Source organism: Pithys albifrons, chromosome 6 (assembly GCF_047495875.1).
Source record: "Pithys albifrons albifrons isolate INPA30051 chromosome 6, PitAlb_v1, whole genome shotgun sequence".
NCBI lineage: Eukaryota > Metazoa > Chordata > Aves > Passeriformes > Thamnophilidae > Pithys > Pithys albifrons.
In genome coordinates this window covers 62,030,170-62,046,357 of record NC_092463.1, presented here as the reverse complement: position 1 = coordinate 62,046,357, position 16,188 = coordinate 62,030,170, and the positions used below count along the sequence as shown (strand labels likewise).

The window sequence follows — 16,188 nt, the reverse complement described above, 5'->3', positions numbered from 1 at the left end:
GTTCAGGACACTGTGAGTCCCCAGGGATACTCGTTTTGGATCTTCCTGTTTTCAGGCAGGGGGTTTATTGGGGGCCTGTCTTTGGGGCCAGGCAACAGGAGAAAGGACAGTTCAGGGGAGAGAAAAATAATGGCAGAGTGCAGGGAACTAAGAGTAAGAGCTGGGAAAGGATCCAGAGTGGCCTGGATTGATCCATTTACTCTGATTGGAGGTTAGAAAATTAGACATTAGGGAGATTGGTCCCTGTGAGGGTGATGAGGCCCTGGCACAGGTTGCCCAGAGAAGCTGTGGCTGCCCCATCCCTGCAAGTGTTCAAGGCCAGGCTGTGCAGGGCTTGGAGCAACCTGGGATAGTGGAAGGGGGGTGGAACTGGGTGGCCTTTAAGGTCCCTTCCCACCCAAACCATTCTGGAATTCCATGATCTTCATCTGCTGGAGGGGAAATCTCCTCCTGGCTGAATCCCTCATGGAACTGGGAAAATCTCTGTCCCTGCTGCTGTGCCCTGCCCCTCTCATCATGTGTCTGGCGAGGTTCCTGCCATCCCCTTCACCAGAGAAACACTGCCATCATTAATTCACTTCTAGCAAGCTGTCTGCCTGTCCTGACACTCCCTCCCACTCTCAGCCACCTCAAGTAGAAAGCAGAGCATATTTAAAAATGCATCTTTAATTTCTTTCTCAACCTAATTTTCCTGAACTTAACTTACAAAGCAGCTCCATTGCTTGGGATGAGGTTTTGATACTAGCTGGGTTATTTTCCCTCCTGTTCTAGTGAAAGCACTGTCCAGAAGTAATTTTTTTACTTCTTAATTTATTTTCCATTGTTCTCACTATTTATTAATTTTGCTTTTCCTCTCCTTGGGAGGCTCTTTGAAAGCTGAGAGTTTTTTCACTTCTGATTTTGCATAGTAAGAGGGAAATTATGGAGAAAGCAGGAACCTTCACCACTAAGATCTCCATCTGCTTCCTCCCTAGGAAGAGGATTGTGGGAATGTAATTTCACCCCAAAATACCAAACAAAAACCCAAGAGCTGCAGTCCACCTTGTTTTGAGCTGCCCACAATCAAGTGTGTCACAGAACGTGACCCTGACTCATTCCATATCTCTCTCTAGGCTCACCTCTGAGGTCCGGGCTCATATTTCCCTCTTCCTGCCTCATTTTCTCCCCTGCCACATTCCCTACTTGTCCCTGTTATAATTTCTTCCTTTGCAACTCCACATTTTGATTCTTCTCACTCCTTCCCTTCACCAGAATCCCAAACCAGGGAAGTCCCAGTAACAGAAATAATGCCCTGTGGTCTCTGTGGGCATTTCCTACATGTTTGTGCCTCCTTTCTTCAACTGGCTTCTTGGGTACTCTGCACCAGCAAGGCTGCAGCCCCACAGAACCTGAGCAAGAGAGGTCCAGGTCCAGGGTCCAGGTCCAGGTCCAGGTCCAGGTCCAGGTCCAGGTCCAGGTCCAGGTCCAGGTCATAGCCCAGAGGAAGAAGACAGGTAACCCAGGAAAGAAACCAGGCTTAGCCTGACCTGGCCTTAAATACAACTCCCAGACCAATGAGTGGGTGGGTAGGGGCCCAAATGAGAGAGCTGGCAACAATTAGAGCCACATGGCACCCATGGAGACCTAGTTAGGAATGGATGAGATCCAGGCTGACCATGTGCCAGACACTATCCTGTGCTCTGTTCCCTCTGGACTGTGCTCCCTGCTCCCTAAGCTGTTTCCAGAGCCCAGAATCAGGCAGATGTTTGGATCTGAGTGTCACCAGCCATCATCAGAGAACAGTTGCTGTTGTTAATTTATTAACTAGATATTTTTAGTAATATAGACATTCTCCTTGGCCCTGCTGGCATCATCACTTTACCCCTCTAATATTCCTGGTTCCAGCAGTGAGGAAGTTGATAGTCAGTTGCTTTGTTCCTTCAGCTCAGTCAGTGCTGATGTCCACCTGTCCGTCAGATCCAGCTAAGGAAGAACTGCATGTAAGGTCACAGATCTGCCTCTCTATGATCCCTCCCCTGGAATTTCTGAGCCCATTTTTGACTCCACTTGACAGACACATGAAGGTTTCAGAGTTTTAAATACCTACAAGTTCAACCCAAACAAGTGTCTGAGCAGAGGCTGCAACACGAGCAGTTCCATGTTAGACCCTGGAAAACCCATCAATCCAGAGCATGACCATAGGAACAACCAGGTCTTATTGGTTTGCTGCATATAAAAGTCATTCTCAAAGTCATCAGCCTTACCTCCAAGGAAATGATCCCAATTTCCCTCTGGGATTGCTCAGGGTGCCTGCAGTGGTCTCATGGCTGCTGGTCTGGAAGTGCTGGTGGTTTGATGTGTTAGATATATTTAACAGTGCTGCCAAAAGAAGCCATGGCATATCCAGATGCTGCTCTGAGTCATTTACTGCAGCTCAGAGATGCTGCTGTGACTTTGGGAGCCCTCCTTCTTTCAAGAGCCAGAGAGGCCCTGCTTCCCTGAGCCACAGAGCAGGATGACATAGGAAATCCCAGTTCCTCACCCAGCAGAGGCACAAGACCCCTCTTCCCAAACCTTCCTCCCTGCTTTGTGCCCAGACTTGGCTGGTCATACACTCGGCTGTCAGATGGGCTGAGCTGACCAGAAACAGCTGGTTCTATCCTTATTTCTCTGTTTTCTAGGCAAAAACCAAAAAGGCCCAAGACAAGGGAGAGCGGAGCCATTTCCTGAGCGAGGTAAAGACCCTGAGGAAGGAGCTGAAGGAGCGAGAAGAAGCTGCCATGGCCTCAGCCCTCACCCACGCCAGCGTTGTCCTGGCCACCAATACAGGTGTGGCATCCCCCTGTCCAGGATTTTACCTCCCTTTGCCAGGACTCAGGCAAACCATGTGCCCTGCAAGGAAGTCCAGGAGACTTATCCTGCTCCAAGCTCCTGGGAGCTCAGTGGAGTTTCCCAAACCCCTCCAGAGGGGGATTCTCCCAGTTTACCCTCTGGCACAGGGCATTGTTCAGCACAGAATAGGGGTCTGGAAGGGCCTTTCTTAGTTCTGAGGAGGAGCTGAGAGTTCAGTGAGTAAAAAAGAGCTGCTGGAGGTGTGCAATCTGCTATTGATTGCATAAGTCACATGGGATTGCTTCCCTGCTTGGATCATTTCCAGGACTGATGGAATCCAGCATGTGTTTCCATAGCCTGCATTTGGTTAGTTCTGTAATCACCCAAGTGATTATTCCTGAACTGGGGAGACATAAGATAAAACTTCCTCCTTTTTGGCCTCAAACCAGGCTACTGTCTTAAGTATCTGTCTTTAAAACATAAATCAGATATTCTTACTTTTAATATATTTTTAAATTTCATATCATATATAACAATATTATGTTATAATAATACATTGTAATCTATTATAATTATATACAATTATATATTTTATATTTTAATATACTATATATTACAAGTTTGTATATTTTATGTATTTATTATATTTAATTTTATATATTTTATCTGCATTTCATATATTTCTTTTTCCTTTATTAGTTATTAATTATTTATTTAAAAAAAAAAAAAGTGTGGTGTCACACAGGATTTAGGGACCAGATCCAGGTATCCATCAGGCATTTGCATCTACAGGTAGGAAGGTAATACCCCTGCAATGGAGGGGGTTGTGAGTGGTTAAAGTTTAGTACATGTTAAAGGACTTTTCTAGCTCAGATGTTTAATGCTCCACTTAAAATCTTCAGATTTGGTTGCTCAGGGATCATTTCCTGAAGGGAAACATCAATAATTTTGGATCATAAAAAAGGACCTCATGGGACAAGTTCCTGGAGTGAAGGTTAAAGCAAAGATAAATCCTCCCTTTGTTTCCCTGGGAATTGGCCTTTCACTTCTTTTATTTTTGCCTGCAAAACAGAGGGAGGTTTCCTTTTTTCAGTAAAACTGGTAGTTTTGGTGATCAGCTGTGATTTTCTCCAGGGGCTGGACCTTCCCAGCTGGGGCGGTCTGTGGATTTTTGCTTCAGGGAGAGGTGGTGGGCAAACAAAGGGGTTGGATTTTGTTAAGCAGTGGTTGGATTACTCTGAACCTGTGGATTTGATGGGAATGACTGTTCTGAAACCCAACTGCCCCACTGGTGGCTTCAACACAGAGAAAATCTAATCATGGCAACACTCAGAGACATCAGTGACCTTTAGTTAGTGGCAGTTCAATAAAAGCTTGGGAGGGAAAAAAAACAGACCACGCTGGCACAGGCTGGTTTGGATAGAAGGAACCTTCCTATTTCCATTTCTCCTCCTTCCACCCTCAGCATGGCAAGAGCCAAAATTCAGATTCTAACTGTGCCCCTCTCCCCAGAGGGGATTTATAGGCTGGAAAACAGTTTTTAAAGGAAAATACCATGTCTTAGATGACAAACCAACATCGGAAGTGATGCAGAGCTGTAGAGGCAGCAGGATTTACAGTGGCAAAGCCAAATCCCCCCCTCTCAGATCTGCTTTCAAAGGAGGAAAGCAGAAGGAATAGCACAGGAGCTTTGGGTAAAACATTTCTGTGAGTGAAAATCTTCTGTCCTGGCGTGCTGGCTTCTTAACCCTCCTCTCCTCCTTTCGCATCTTTTTTCCTTATGAATTGAGGGAGATTTTGATGGCCCTGAAATTCAGATTTCTGATCAATGTGTGGATCAGTATCAGCAGGTCTGGGTTAGGGCAGGAAGAGTGGCAGGGTTGGTTGGTTGATGTTACAACTGGTCTTCTGATGTTAAAAATGAGCCCTTGCTGTAGTGGTTTGGTTACTTGTCCTGTGCTTTCCCTTCTCCCAGTGCCATGAGGAAGGACAGAGTGGCACAGCCAGGGTCAGCAGGGCAGATGAGCTGGGGGCTCAGCCCATCTTTCCCTCTCTGGATGTCCCTCAGTTACCAGACTGGTGGATGTCCATTCCCCCACCCTTTCAGAATTGGTGATGAGGAGTTTTGTTTGCACTGGGGAGCAGCAGGAAGGTGGGTGTTCATTGCTCTGTGCTGGGTGAAGCACTCAAGGATATTGTTCTCTTCAGTGCCTGGGTTTCATTGCTGTTTTTAAAGAGACTTGGAAGCTTCTGGGCCCAGATGCCAGGAAAAAAGGGACAAACAGGAACTGGCAAAAACAATCCTGACACACACATATCAATGTATATGTGTCTGGCACAGGCTGCAGAGCTGAATTTCCAAATCCCTGCAAAGAAACATTATTGTACCTTCTTCCATCAGGTGCTTCCTCTGATGGCCCACTGAAGCTGCTGCCCGAAAACCACTTTGACCTGGTGGTGATTGATGAGTGTGCTCAGGCTCTGGAAGCCAGTTGCTGGATCCCTCTGCTGAAAGCTCCCAAGTGCATCCTGGCTGGGGATCACAAGCAGCTGCCCCCCACCATCATCTCCCACAGGTAAAGTCCTGGCTCCTCCCATTGAGTGTTGTGTTCAGTTCTGGCTGGAGCAGGGCCAGAGAAGAGCAATGAGGCTGGAGAAGGGACTGGAGCACAAGTGCTGTGGGGAGAGGCTGAGGGAGCTGGGGGTGTTTAGCCTGTAGAAGAGGAGGCTCAGAGGTGACCTCAGCACTGTCTGGAACTGCCTGAAGGGAAGTTCTGGCCAGGTGGGGGTTGGTCTCTTCTCCCAGGCACTCAGCAATAGGACAAGGGGGGTCAAGCTCTGCCAGGGGAAATTGAAGTTGGAGATCAGAAGGAAATTCTTTGCAGAGAGAGTGCTCAGGGATTGGAATGGGCTGCCCAGAGAGGGGGTGGATTCCCCATCCCTGGAGGTTTTAAACCTGAGCTTGGCCGTGGCACTGAGTGCCATGATCTGGTAAAGGGACTGGAGTTGGACCAAGGGTTGGACTTGATGATCTCAGAGGTCTTTTCCAACTCAATGGATTCTGTGATTCTATAATTGTTTATGCAGCCAGATGCTTCCCAATCCTCACCTGTGGAGACATTTGAGAATGGGTTTACTTATTGGACCCTCCCTGGTCATGCTGTTACCATTCCTTCAGGGCTGTGTTACAGACAGTCATTACTGAAAGTCTCACATGGCTCCATCTGAGCAGGTTTCTCCTGGCAGGTGGTGCCTTTACCTGCAGCTCATCCAGCCACAGAACAGGTAGAGGTCCTATGTCTGCTGGGCAGCTGCTCTAGACTTCCAAGGCTCTGAGTTTGCAGCCAGGGACAGCAATCCCACAGGAAGCCTTTGGCTCTGCTCTGAAGTTGCTGGGAATTCTCAAAGGTGTGTGCCAGCACAATCCCTGCAGACCAAGAGAAGCAGCATGGAGGCAGATCCCTTCCACCTCCTTCCATAGGTAATTCCAGAGCTCTCCTGAAGGCCCCAAATCACCTGCCACCTCCTTTTGGTTCAGAGAAAGGGATGAGCTATTTCCAGGGATGATTCATGCGGAGGACTCCAACCCTTCCACCCACCTTCCCCTTCTCCATTGATGACAGCAGGCCTGGAGTGGGTGGGCTCCTATTTTGGGGTCTAAAGTGAGCCGGGATGGATCTGGGCTGGCAGGAGGCTCAGCTGTTACTACAGCAAGGGAAGTCAGCCCCACTCAGGCAGGAAGCTCCTGTCCAGCTGGAATGCTGGGGTACTCCAACTACCTTCCTGTTATCTGCTTTTCCCTCAATGGATTCAGCATTTATGAGTTATTATTGTAATTTTTATCCCCTTGAGGCATAGGGAGTGTTTGGTGGAGAGTCTGAAGGATGCTGCTTTTGCTTTCTGACACAGCTGGAGCTGTCTCAGGGTGCACCTTGCAGTCCATTCACCTGCATCTTCCCTGTGCTGGATGCTTTCCTCTGGGTGCTCTCCCAGTGACAGCAAATTCCAGCCCCTGCAATTCACCCTCACTGGCAGCAGCTTCAGACCTCCATCCGGATTTGGGCCCCATCCCAACAGGCACCTCAATGCCAGGACACTTCCTGCAGTCTGACAGGAACATTTGTTTGCCTTGTGTTCCCTTAAGCCTTCATTCCATCCTTTTCCAACAGCCCAATTAATTAATCTCCACATCAGTGCTCTGATTTATGAATTTGGTTTTGCTCCCTTCACATATCAGCAGGTGTTTATCAAACCTCTTGCTCTCAGCTCATTTCTTAGGCAAACACTGGAATACTTTGCTGCTTCTTTGTTAATGGTCAGTCTGGGTGTCTGCACCATCCCAAGTCCACATGCTGGTTCTCCTTGCTCCATAGTTGGCTGATTCCCATGTCAGGTCTGAATGCATTTGCTTTCACTTTGCCACTGAAGAGCACATGTCAGGCCTTGGGTTTCTCTGGTAGCCTCCACAGCTGGAATAGAACAAGCTTCCCTCCTCCTTGATGTTTTCAAGGATTCAAAAAAAAATTTCCAAAATATCCAGGGAAAAGGAATTCCTCACAGCCTCACTATTGCTTTATCTATTTGTGAAACCTCTTTAAGCTGACCCAGGAGAGAAAAGCCCAGGTAATACTTTGCATGTTCATGACAGCCTCAGCCTGGTTTTGCCATCCAGAAGCTTCTGGATGCACATCCATTAATTAACTCCCCTTAATGTGATGTTCCTGAGGCAGGAAGACACAGTGACATCCTTCTCCAGACTTTTCCATCCAAATTCAGTGTGTACTGCAGAGATCAGTCACACCAGCATCTCCTGTCTCGGGGATGAATAAGAAAAGATAGTCCAGGACTGAGGGAACAGCTCCAGCCTTCCATGGGAAACAATTCCCTGTTTTCCCCCCTGTACTGATTATTCTGGATATGCACAGGGCAGGCTGTTGGAAGGTACATTTGAGCCAAGTACAGCCTTTCCTGCAGGAGAAACAAAGTGAAACCAAGTGAGCAGCAAATACTGGCTGTTGTGGGCTTGTTTGGGGAATTCTCCCTTTGTCAGCTTTACTGTAGGTACTTTAAAGTAGATATTCCCAAGCATCCTATTTGCAATCGTGTCTGTCCAACCTTTTATGCCAATTTTATTTCTCTAAAGTCATTGATACGTAAAAAACATCTGCTCAGGGCACTTAGGATTTTGTTGGCATAGAAGTCAACCACTGTAGGAATTAATTGAGTGGTAAAATAATAGAAATTATTAACAGGTGAAATATTCTCAGGCCGATTAATTCCTCATTATTAATTCAGCATATAACGTCATGGAGAGCCCTGTGGTGGGAATGGAGCTGGATGAGTATGGAAGAGCATAATTCCTGAGGCTTGCTGGGAGGTTTAATGGCTATTTCACCTGAGTGCAGACAGCTCTCCCTGCTAAGTTTCCTCCTTGCCCAGGAGCTCCAGGCTCCATGAGCAGGATCAGGCGACATGACAGCACCTTCTCATCCCAGAGCAAAGCTAATTCCTGATAACTGGAACACAGTCCCCAACCCCACATCCTACTCTGTCACTTCACTCCAGCCCACCTCTGGCAAACTGCTGCCTCCCACATCCTGCAGCTGTGTCCATTCACAGGTTATTCCCCATGTTTTCCTTGTGTGCTGCATCCTGCAGTCTGGAGAGAAGGAGGGCTAATGGAACCCGGCTTTTTGGAAGGATCTGTCCTTAATTTTCCCTTCTGCAGGTTTAATGACTTTGCAGTCTCTGATCCTGTTTTCCAAGTGCCTGTTGGGGAATGTGACAGGACTGGCCAGTACCACAACAATCCCTCACTGTGGGTCTGTGTAGCCCTGGAATTCCCCTGGCAGGGATTGGATGTGTGCTGTGCCCCTTAGCCTTGATGGAAATCATTTTCCTGAGCTGTTCTCTATCATGATTTCATCATCTTTGTGCTGGTTCATTGTGTCTGGCAGCAGCCAGCACCCCCTCACTGTCAGCCACAGTATGAAAAATGTCTTTGTGCTCACAAAATCCAAGTACAATGACTTCCATCCTTCTTCCTCAGACAGTGCCTTCCACTGGTGCTTCCAAAAAGCCCTCTCTGTCAATGAAGGGAGAGCAATTAGGCTCCTGAAAGGCTAATTTCATTAGGATTAATTTGTGCCACAGATACAATCACGGGGGCCTCTGCCAGAGGTGGTGGGGTTTAATGGGTGATAAAACAACAATCTGTGTGTTAGCCCAGGGTGGGTGGCCAGGGAAGGAAGATGCTGGAGCAGCAGGTGAAACATCAGCAGTTGACACCAAGCATTTCAAACCTTGAGGTTGCATTCTGATCCTAAAGCATTGAGTGATGCCAGTGCCATGGCTGAGCTTGTAGTGTAGCCTTATGCTGATGGATCACAGAATCCCAGAATCATTTAGGCTGGAAAAGACCTCCAAGACCATCAAGTCCAACCTGTGACTGATCCCCACCTTGTCACCCAGCCCAGAGCATTGAGTGTCACATCCAGTCGTTCCTTGAACACCTCCAGGGATGGGGACTCCACAGCCAATACTGATTGCAGCAGGGATTTCTCCACCCTGCCATGTCCAAGCTTCCTGATCTCCATGCAGGACAGGGGTATTCATCCCTCAGGGAGCCTACGCTGACAGGGCCCTGCACCCTTCTGGTCTTCAGGTGAAACAGAGGTGACAGTGCCACCCCAAAAGAGCCACATGAGTGTGCTGAGCAGGCTCTGGAGCAGGTGCTGCAGGTGCTCCAACAGCATTCCAGCTTACACATGGACAGCATCCCGACTTGCCCACCAGCACCGAGGGGCACCATTCCCACATCTGTTGCTGGGTGCTGGTTGGGTTCATCCCAACGCAGATCCCACCTGTGCCCTGGGCCACCCAGAGCCCCCCCTGAGGTGGTTCTGCCCTCTGAGGTGGTTCTCCCTTGCAGGGCCGCAGCCGAGGGCCTGTCCCTGAGCCTGATGGAGCGGCTGGTGCAGCACTACGGGGAGCGGGCGGTGCGGATGCTGACGGTGCAGTACCGCATGCACCGGGACATCATGGAATGGGCGTCCACGGAGCTCTACAGCGGCCGGCTCAGCGCCCACCCCTCCGTGGCACAGCACCTGCTCAGGTGGGTCACGTGCTCTCCAGTGGTACACGAGCTAAACTGTCCTTCTCATCCAGGTTTCTCCCTTCCCTGGGGAGTTTTCTGTTCCTCCTGTCCCTGCAGTAGCATTTCTGTTTCATCCTTTGAAACATTAATTGAGGAATACCAGACTATTCTGAGTTGGAAGGGACCCACAAGGATCATCAAGTCCAACTCTTAAGTCAATGGCCCACATAGGGGATTGAACCCATGACCTTGGTATTGTTACAACCGAGTTTTAACCAACTGAGCTAAACTTTTGTCCTTTTTGCTCTCTGACCAGAAGTCATGCTGAGTTTTCTTCTGTGTCCTCCTTTGGTATGATAATCATGGAATCCTGGAATGGTTTGGGTTGGAAGGGACTTAAAGCTGACCCAATTTCCATGGGCAGAGACACCTTTCACTAGACCAGGTTGCTCCAAGCCCCATCCAACCTGGCCTGGAATACTTCAGGGCTTAGCCAGCCACAATTTCTCTGGATATTGCCAAAACATCAGCACTGTTAACTGGCCCAAATACCTTGTGCAGGGACCTGCCAGGCGTCTCCTCTACGGAAGAGACCACCATTCCCTTGCTGCTCATAGACACTGCTGGCTGTGGCCTGTTTGAGCTGGAAGAGGAGGATGAACAGTCCAAAGGGAATCCAGGTACCGTTGCTTGGAAAATGCTGTTGCCCAGAATGGATGGTCTGAGATGCTCAGCCCTCCACAGGCTCATCCACTGCTCCAGCTGAGCCACATCCCAGAGATGTGTCCCTGGGGAAGGTGGGGTCCCAGGGAGCCTTGCTCAGCTGAGGGATCATCCCCTCCATAAATCCTCAAGCTCAGGGACTCTGAGCTGGCATGGTGGCCACAGGGCTCTAAGTGACAGTGTCCAGCTTGTGGGTGACCACACCAGCTGCTGTGTCCCCTTGCAGTGACATTTCTTGATGCTGAGACATGACAGGGCAGGACAGAGAATGCCTGTGGCATGTGATTTACACCACAGAAGGGCAAACAGCAGCAGGCAGAGCACAAACCTGTGTTGGGAAAGCTAGGTGGGCAGGGCTCAGAATTCCCTCCCACTTGTCTGCTCCTTCCAAAAAATCCTGTCTGGCTCTTCACGGATTTTCCTGAGACATCAAGTTCCTGCTGTTTTTCACCTTAAAAAATAGGTCTCATTACAGAGCTTGAGAGTAAGGTCAGGCTTGAAAATACAATGACACTTTTTAGCAGTTTAAATATCTTCTACCTTCTTCCATTTGAGCCACACCAGCATTTAAGTGCCTCATTTTTCCAGGGACCATTCCCAGGGCCCTGCTGAATAGCAACAGGCTCTTGTTCCCTCACAGAAAGCCAAAAAGCCTCGTCTGAGAGAACTCAGGGATTTGGAGCAGAGGATTCAAAGCACAGCTCCCCAAATTTGGGAGGCAGCCTCTTGGCACAGCTCACTGCAGTCTTGATGTTTATTGCTGTGCTTTGCTGCAAAGCAGAAGTCCAGCCAATGAACCAGGGAAATAATTCACATTTGATTTAACTTGTCCCTTTGGGTCCCTCTGAATCAGGCACCATCCTGCATAACCAGTTTGTGGCAGCCTTTCCGGCTGTTCTGGGGGAGGTCTGGCCTGGAGCAGAGTGTCCCTGAGCCTTTCCTGCTGTTTTATGAGATCTGGGTACATTTCTCTGGCCTCTGGTCCCCTTCACACTCTGTTTCTGCCCCAGGGGAGGTCCAGCTGGCCGGGCTGCATGTCCAGGCCTTGGTGGATGCCGGTGTGAAGGCCAAGGACATCGCTGTGGTGGCCCCCTACAACCTCCAGGTGAGCTGTCCCTCTCCTGCCATTCCCCTTCTCCCTACACTGGCAGCAACACAACATCCCAGAGATCAGCAGATCCCAATTTAATCAGTATTTGAGGCCAACTCCTCCACATTTGAGCAGCTTGAGGCCATGGAGGGGGGAGATGGTGGTCAGATGTTGCACTCTGAGCCTCAGGATCAGCACCTGGCCTCCAGGAGATGGGAGTGCCCATCCTTGTGGGTTTGGGAGGACGGAATTTCCCCAAAATTGTGCCATTTTAACCCTTTTCACCTGTATCTTTCCTTCAAAAGCTACCTATGGCCTGTTTTCCAGGTGGACATGCTACGAGAGCACCTTTGCCACAGCCACCCCGGGCTAGAAATTAAATCAGTTGATGGTTTCCAAGGAAGAGAGAAGGAGGCAGTGATCCTGTCCTTTGTCAGATCCAACAAGAAAGGTAAGAGCTCACTGCTGGAATGTGATTCCACGGGGAATGGGAAGGAAGTCGTGTACCCCAAGCACTGTGGTTTAATTGCACTGCTCTAGAACTTGGCTCTGATTTACTGGCAAACCTTTTCTGTCTTTTTTGTTTAATTCATGCATATATTTGGTGTCAGGGCTGCAGAGGAGGCTCCCATGGCACAGCAGGTACAGGGGGACAAGGACTGCCCAGTTTGAGGATTTCCTGGCTCTTGAGGCCTCAGAAATGATTGAATCATGATGAAAATAATAATAATAATGATAATGACGATGATGATAATGATGATGATAATAATAACAACAACAACAACAATAGTGTCACATCCCATTAGCCCCACATTTACTGGAGTTGAGGGGTTATTTCTTGGGTTTGGAGACTATTTTGGTAATAATAAGACTAATACTAATAATATCACATCCCATTAGCCCCACATTTACCAGAGTTGGGGTGTAATTTCTTGGGTTTGGAGCCAGTTTTGGGTCAGTTCCCTGCAGAAAGCAAACAGGAGCTGGCATCCCAAGTCATGCACGGAAAATGCAGCTCTTGGGAGCAAAATCTAGAGCGGAAAATCAAGTTCTATCCCATCAGCAGCTTCAGAGAAAATTAATAGCAAGAAAAAAGCTGCTGCCCTGGGGGCACGAGGTTCCTGTGGGGGAGCTGAGGGGTTTTGTAGAGTGTTCCAGGATCCCTCAGTCCCATGCAAGGATCACTGCCCTTTCCAAACCCACAGGAGACACAGCCCTGCTGCCCGAGCTGTGCTGCTGAGTGCTGATGGCTGGAATGGGAAAAAGAAAGGGGAAAGTATGCCTGGAAGGAGGAGGTACTTTTTTCCCAAGCCTAGAGGAAGAAAAGGAGTGTTGTGGGGAGAATGGAGGTGGGGAGAGCACTAAGAATAGTCCTTATCCAGGAGTGACTCACCCCCTGTGCTGATGGGAGCTGATGTCCCAGGAAGGTGGGTGTCCTCAGCCCTTTTCCCTGCACAGGGAGCAGCCAGAGCTCAGAACAGGGGAAGGAATTGCATTCCTGGGTGTACAGAGAGACTTTCCTTGCATGGGGCACAGGAGATGATGTTGGTGCTCTCTGAGTCCTTTGGGAGAAATCTATAACCTCTTGCAGCTGCATTTCTCCATCCAGAGCAGGCCAGGGATCTTGACCTGTTCCTCCACAGGCATTCCTGATCCCTCAGGAAACCTTTTTCTAAGAGGAAATTCTCCCCTGTGAGGGTGGGCAGACCCTGGCAAAGGCTGCCCAGAGAAGCTGTGGCTGCCCCATCCCTGGAAGTGTCCAAGCCCAGGTTGGATGGGGCTTGGAGCAACCTGGGCTGGTGGAAAGTGTCCCTGACCGTGGCAGGGGGTGGGACTGAATGAGCTTTAAGGTCCCTCCCAACCCAAACCCTTTCAGGATTCTCTGATTCCCAGATCAAAGGAGTTGGACTTGTCCCTGTAGCCAGGCTAAACCACATCAGAGGAACCGGGAATGGTTCTCTGAGCTTCAGAGCACAGAGAGGGGCTCACCCTCACCCCATCCCTCAAAGGCAGCACAGATGAGGCTGCACAGGCACGGCAGGAGCAGTGCCAGGCTGGGCACAGCTCCGGTGGAGGCATTAATCTCTTCCCGACTGGCCTCCTCTCTATTCCCTGGAGCTGCAAGCTCGACAGCCGCCCACGCTCCCCTTCTTGCTGGCTGATCCTCCCTGAGTCATCCCAGCACTGCTGCTCTGTGAGCAGAGGAAAACCCCCTCGAGTTCCTAAGTGGCTGTTCCTTTAGATGGTCCAAGAGGGTGGGAGGTCTCAAGGACAGGGGGAAGTTCTTTACCTGCAGTTCCTCCTCTGTTGCAAGGTGAGCCTTTTCCACGCTGCTCCATAGTGCATTTGCTCTGAGATCCAACCTGATCTTGTGTTATGGGCCAGCCAGGGAAGTATTTCTCCTCTCCACGTGCCTTCCATCCTCTTCCTGGTTGCAGGAGCTCAGTGTGGAGCCCTGGCTCCAGCTGCAGGTGGTGAAACACAGGTAGAAAGAGGAAGGTGATGGCGTGAGCGAGGACCCTGTAAACACCAACTCCCATCCTTCCACCAAGGAACCCTTGGGTCATTGGGACCGCACCCACACCTGGATCCCTCCCTCCCATGCCCCCTCCTTTCCCTTTCCCAGGTGAGGTGGGTTTCCTGGCCGAGGAGCGGCGGATCAACGTGGCGGTGACGCGTGCACGGCGCCACGTGGCCGTGGTGTGTGACAGCCACACCGTGGGCAGCCAGCCCTTCCTGCGCCGGCTCCTGGACCACTTCTCCCAGCACGGCCATGTCCGCTCTGCCTTCGAGTACCTGGATGACCTCGTGCCCCAGAACTACTCCGGGAAGGGCCGGGGCGAGCGGCAGCAGGGCCCAAAACAGCCTGCAGTGTCCAGCCCCAAACCACAGCCGGCTGCAAGCGGGAAGCTCAAGGCAGCAGCAGCAGCTGGAGCAGCGAACCAGAAACAGGGAGCACGTTCCTCCCGGAATACCACCAGAGCTGGGAGAGAGGACTCAGGGACAAAGGATGGTGGGGACAAGTTCAGGGCCATGCTGGTGGCCTTCCTGGCAAGCAGCGAGGTGCAGCTGGATTTCCCTTCATCCCTGAATTCCCATGACCGGATGCTGGTTCACCTCCTGGCAGAGGAATATGGGCTGCAGCACCTGAGCTCTGGGGAGGGCCGGGACAGGTACATCAGTGTCCGTAAGAGAGACCCTGTGGAGCCCCTGCTGCCCCCTGAGCCCCCATTGCCCCCTGAGCCCCCACTGCCCCTTCCGCAGCCTCAGCATCCCAGCGGGAACACCCCTGTCCCTTCGGAGCCAGAGGGGAGCAGTGAGGGCACAGGGAAAGTGGACTTGAAATCCCTGCACCTGGAGAGAGTCCAGAGGGAGAAAGCCAGGCGGGAAGAGGCAGCGAGGAAGGTGCAGGAGCCTGGCACCAGCAGGAGGAAAAAGGACAAAAATGAAGCCAAAGGTAGGTCAAGCTTTTCATAACTAGCACAATTAATGCTCTTCCTTCAATGCATCTTAATCCCTGTAGGTTGCTCCAGACCTTGGGATTTGTCTGTGTGCATGGAGCATGTGGCTCTTGGAAAGCTCCCTGGTGCTTGTTAGGGGTGTTGGGAACTGGCAGAAAAGTGCATCAGTTGGCTACAGCATCTGGGGAGAGGGGTTTGGATACATGGAGGCACATTCCTTGAATCAAAAAAAAACACCTTGGGGACCCTTTCCCTGGAAAGAGGCTCAGGAGTTACATGGGAGACTCCAAACATAGACAGGAGCTAAGGGGGCCCACACTGAAGGAAACAGGCAGCCCAGGTCATGGCTGCAGGTGGGTGGGTTTGTTCCCAGCCCCCAATCCAGGTGTCTGCTCACCTTTCCAAGGAAAACCAGCGATCGGGAGCGAAGCAGGAGAAGATTTCGACGCTCTGATCTCTGCTGCGATGGAGGCTGACAGGACCTGCACCTTCCCCCGCTGCAAAGCCACTGTCACCACCCTGGGCCAGCTGTGCCCCCACTGCCACCGGTGCTACTGCCTCAGCCACCATGTCCCTGAGGTACAGCAGGATGGGTTTAACCTGGGAATTGTCTCTGTGGAACTACCTGGGCAGGCTTTCCTTGCAGGAAGTTTCAGCAGAGCTCTGGCCCTGTCACAGCCTGTGCTGAGCTGCAGGTACAGGGGGCTGGCAGGTGCCACAGCTGGGCTCTGCTCACCTCTTCCTAGGAGCTTTTCCCCTCACTTTGCTCTTCTTTACCATTTTCTGGCATTTACAGTCCAGACCACTTGGATAAAGTGAGGCTGGGAGGAGAAAAGGAGACTTAAGGCTGTGACTTGAGGGAGCCTGGACTCAATTCCCATTTCTTTGCAGATCCCTTCTGCACCCCGGGGATGATTTCTAGCCCTTTGCAGATTCCCTCTGCATTCTGGGGGCGATTTCCAACTCTTTCCAGATTCCCTCCATGCTGCCTGGTCAGCAGTGCAGAA

At 50.4% G+C, this 16,188-nt stretch overlaps 1 protein-coding gene across 1 annotated transcript in view; it reads left to right on the top strand.

The window, feature by feature from the left end:
• The window catches only part of IGHMBP2 (immunoglobulin mu DNA binding protein 2), a 29,997-nt gene that overhangs the window by 9,780 nt on the left and 4,029 nt on the right, over positions 1-16,188 (top strand). Inside the window, exons 7-14 of the mRNA XM_071559206.1 lie at positions 2,661-2,808; positions 5,213-5,387; positions 9,743-9,925; positions 10,469-10,587; positions 11,641-11,735; positions 12,048-12,171; positions 14,347-15,177; positions 15,588-15,760. Coding sequence (XP_071415307.1) covers positions 2,661-2,808; positions 5,213-5,387; positions 9,743-9,925; positions 10,469-10,587; positions 11,641-11,735; positions 12,048-12,171; positions 14,347-15,177; positions 15,588-15,760 — 1,848 coding nt within the window. The remainder of the gene's footprint in view (positions 1-2,660; positions 2,809-5,212; positions 5,388-9,742; positions 9,926-10,468; positions 10,588-11,640; positions 11,736-12,047; positions 12,172-14,346; positions 15,178-15,587; positions 15,761-16,188) is intronic.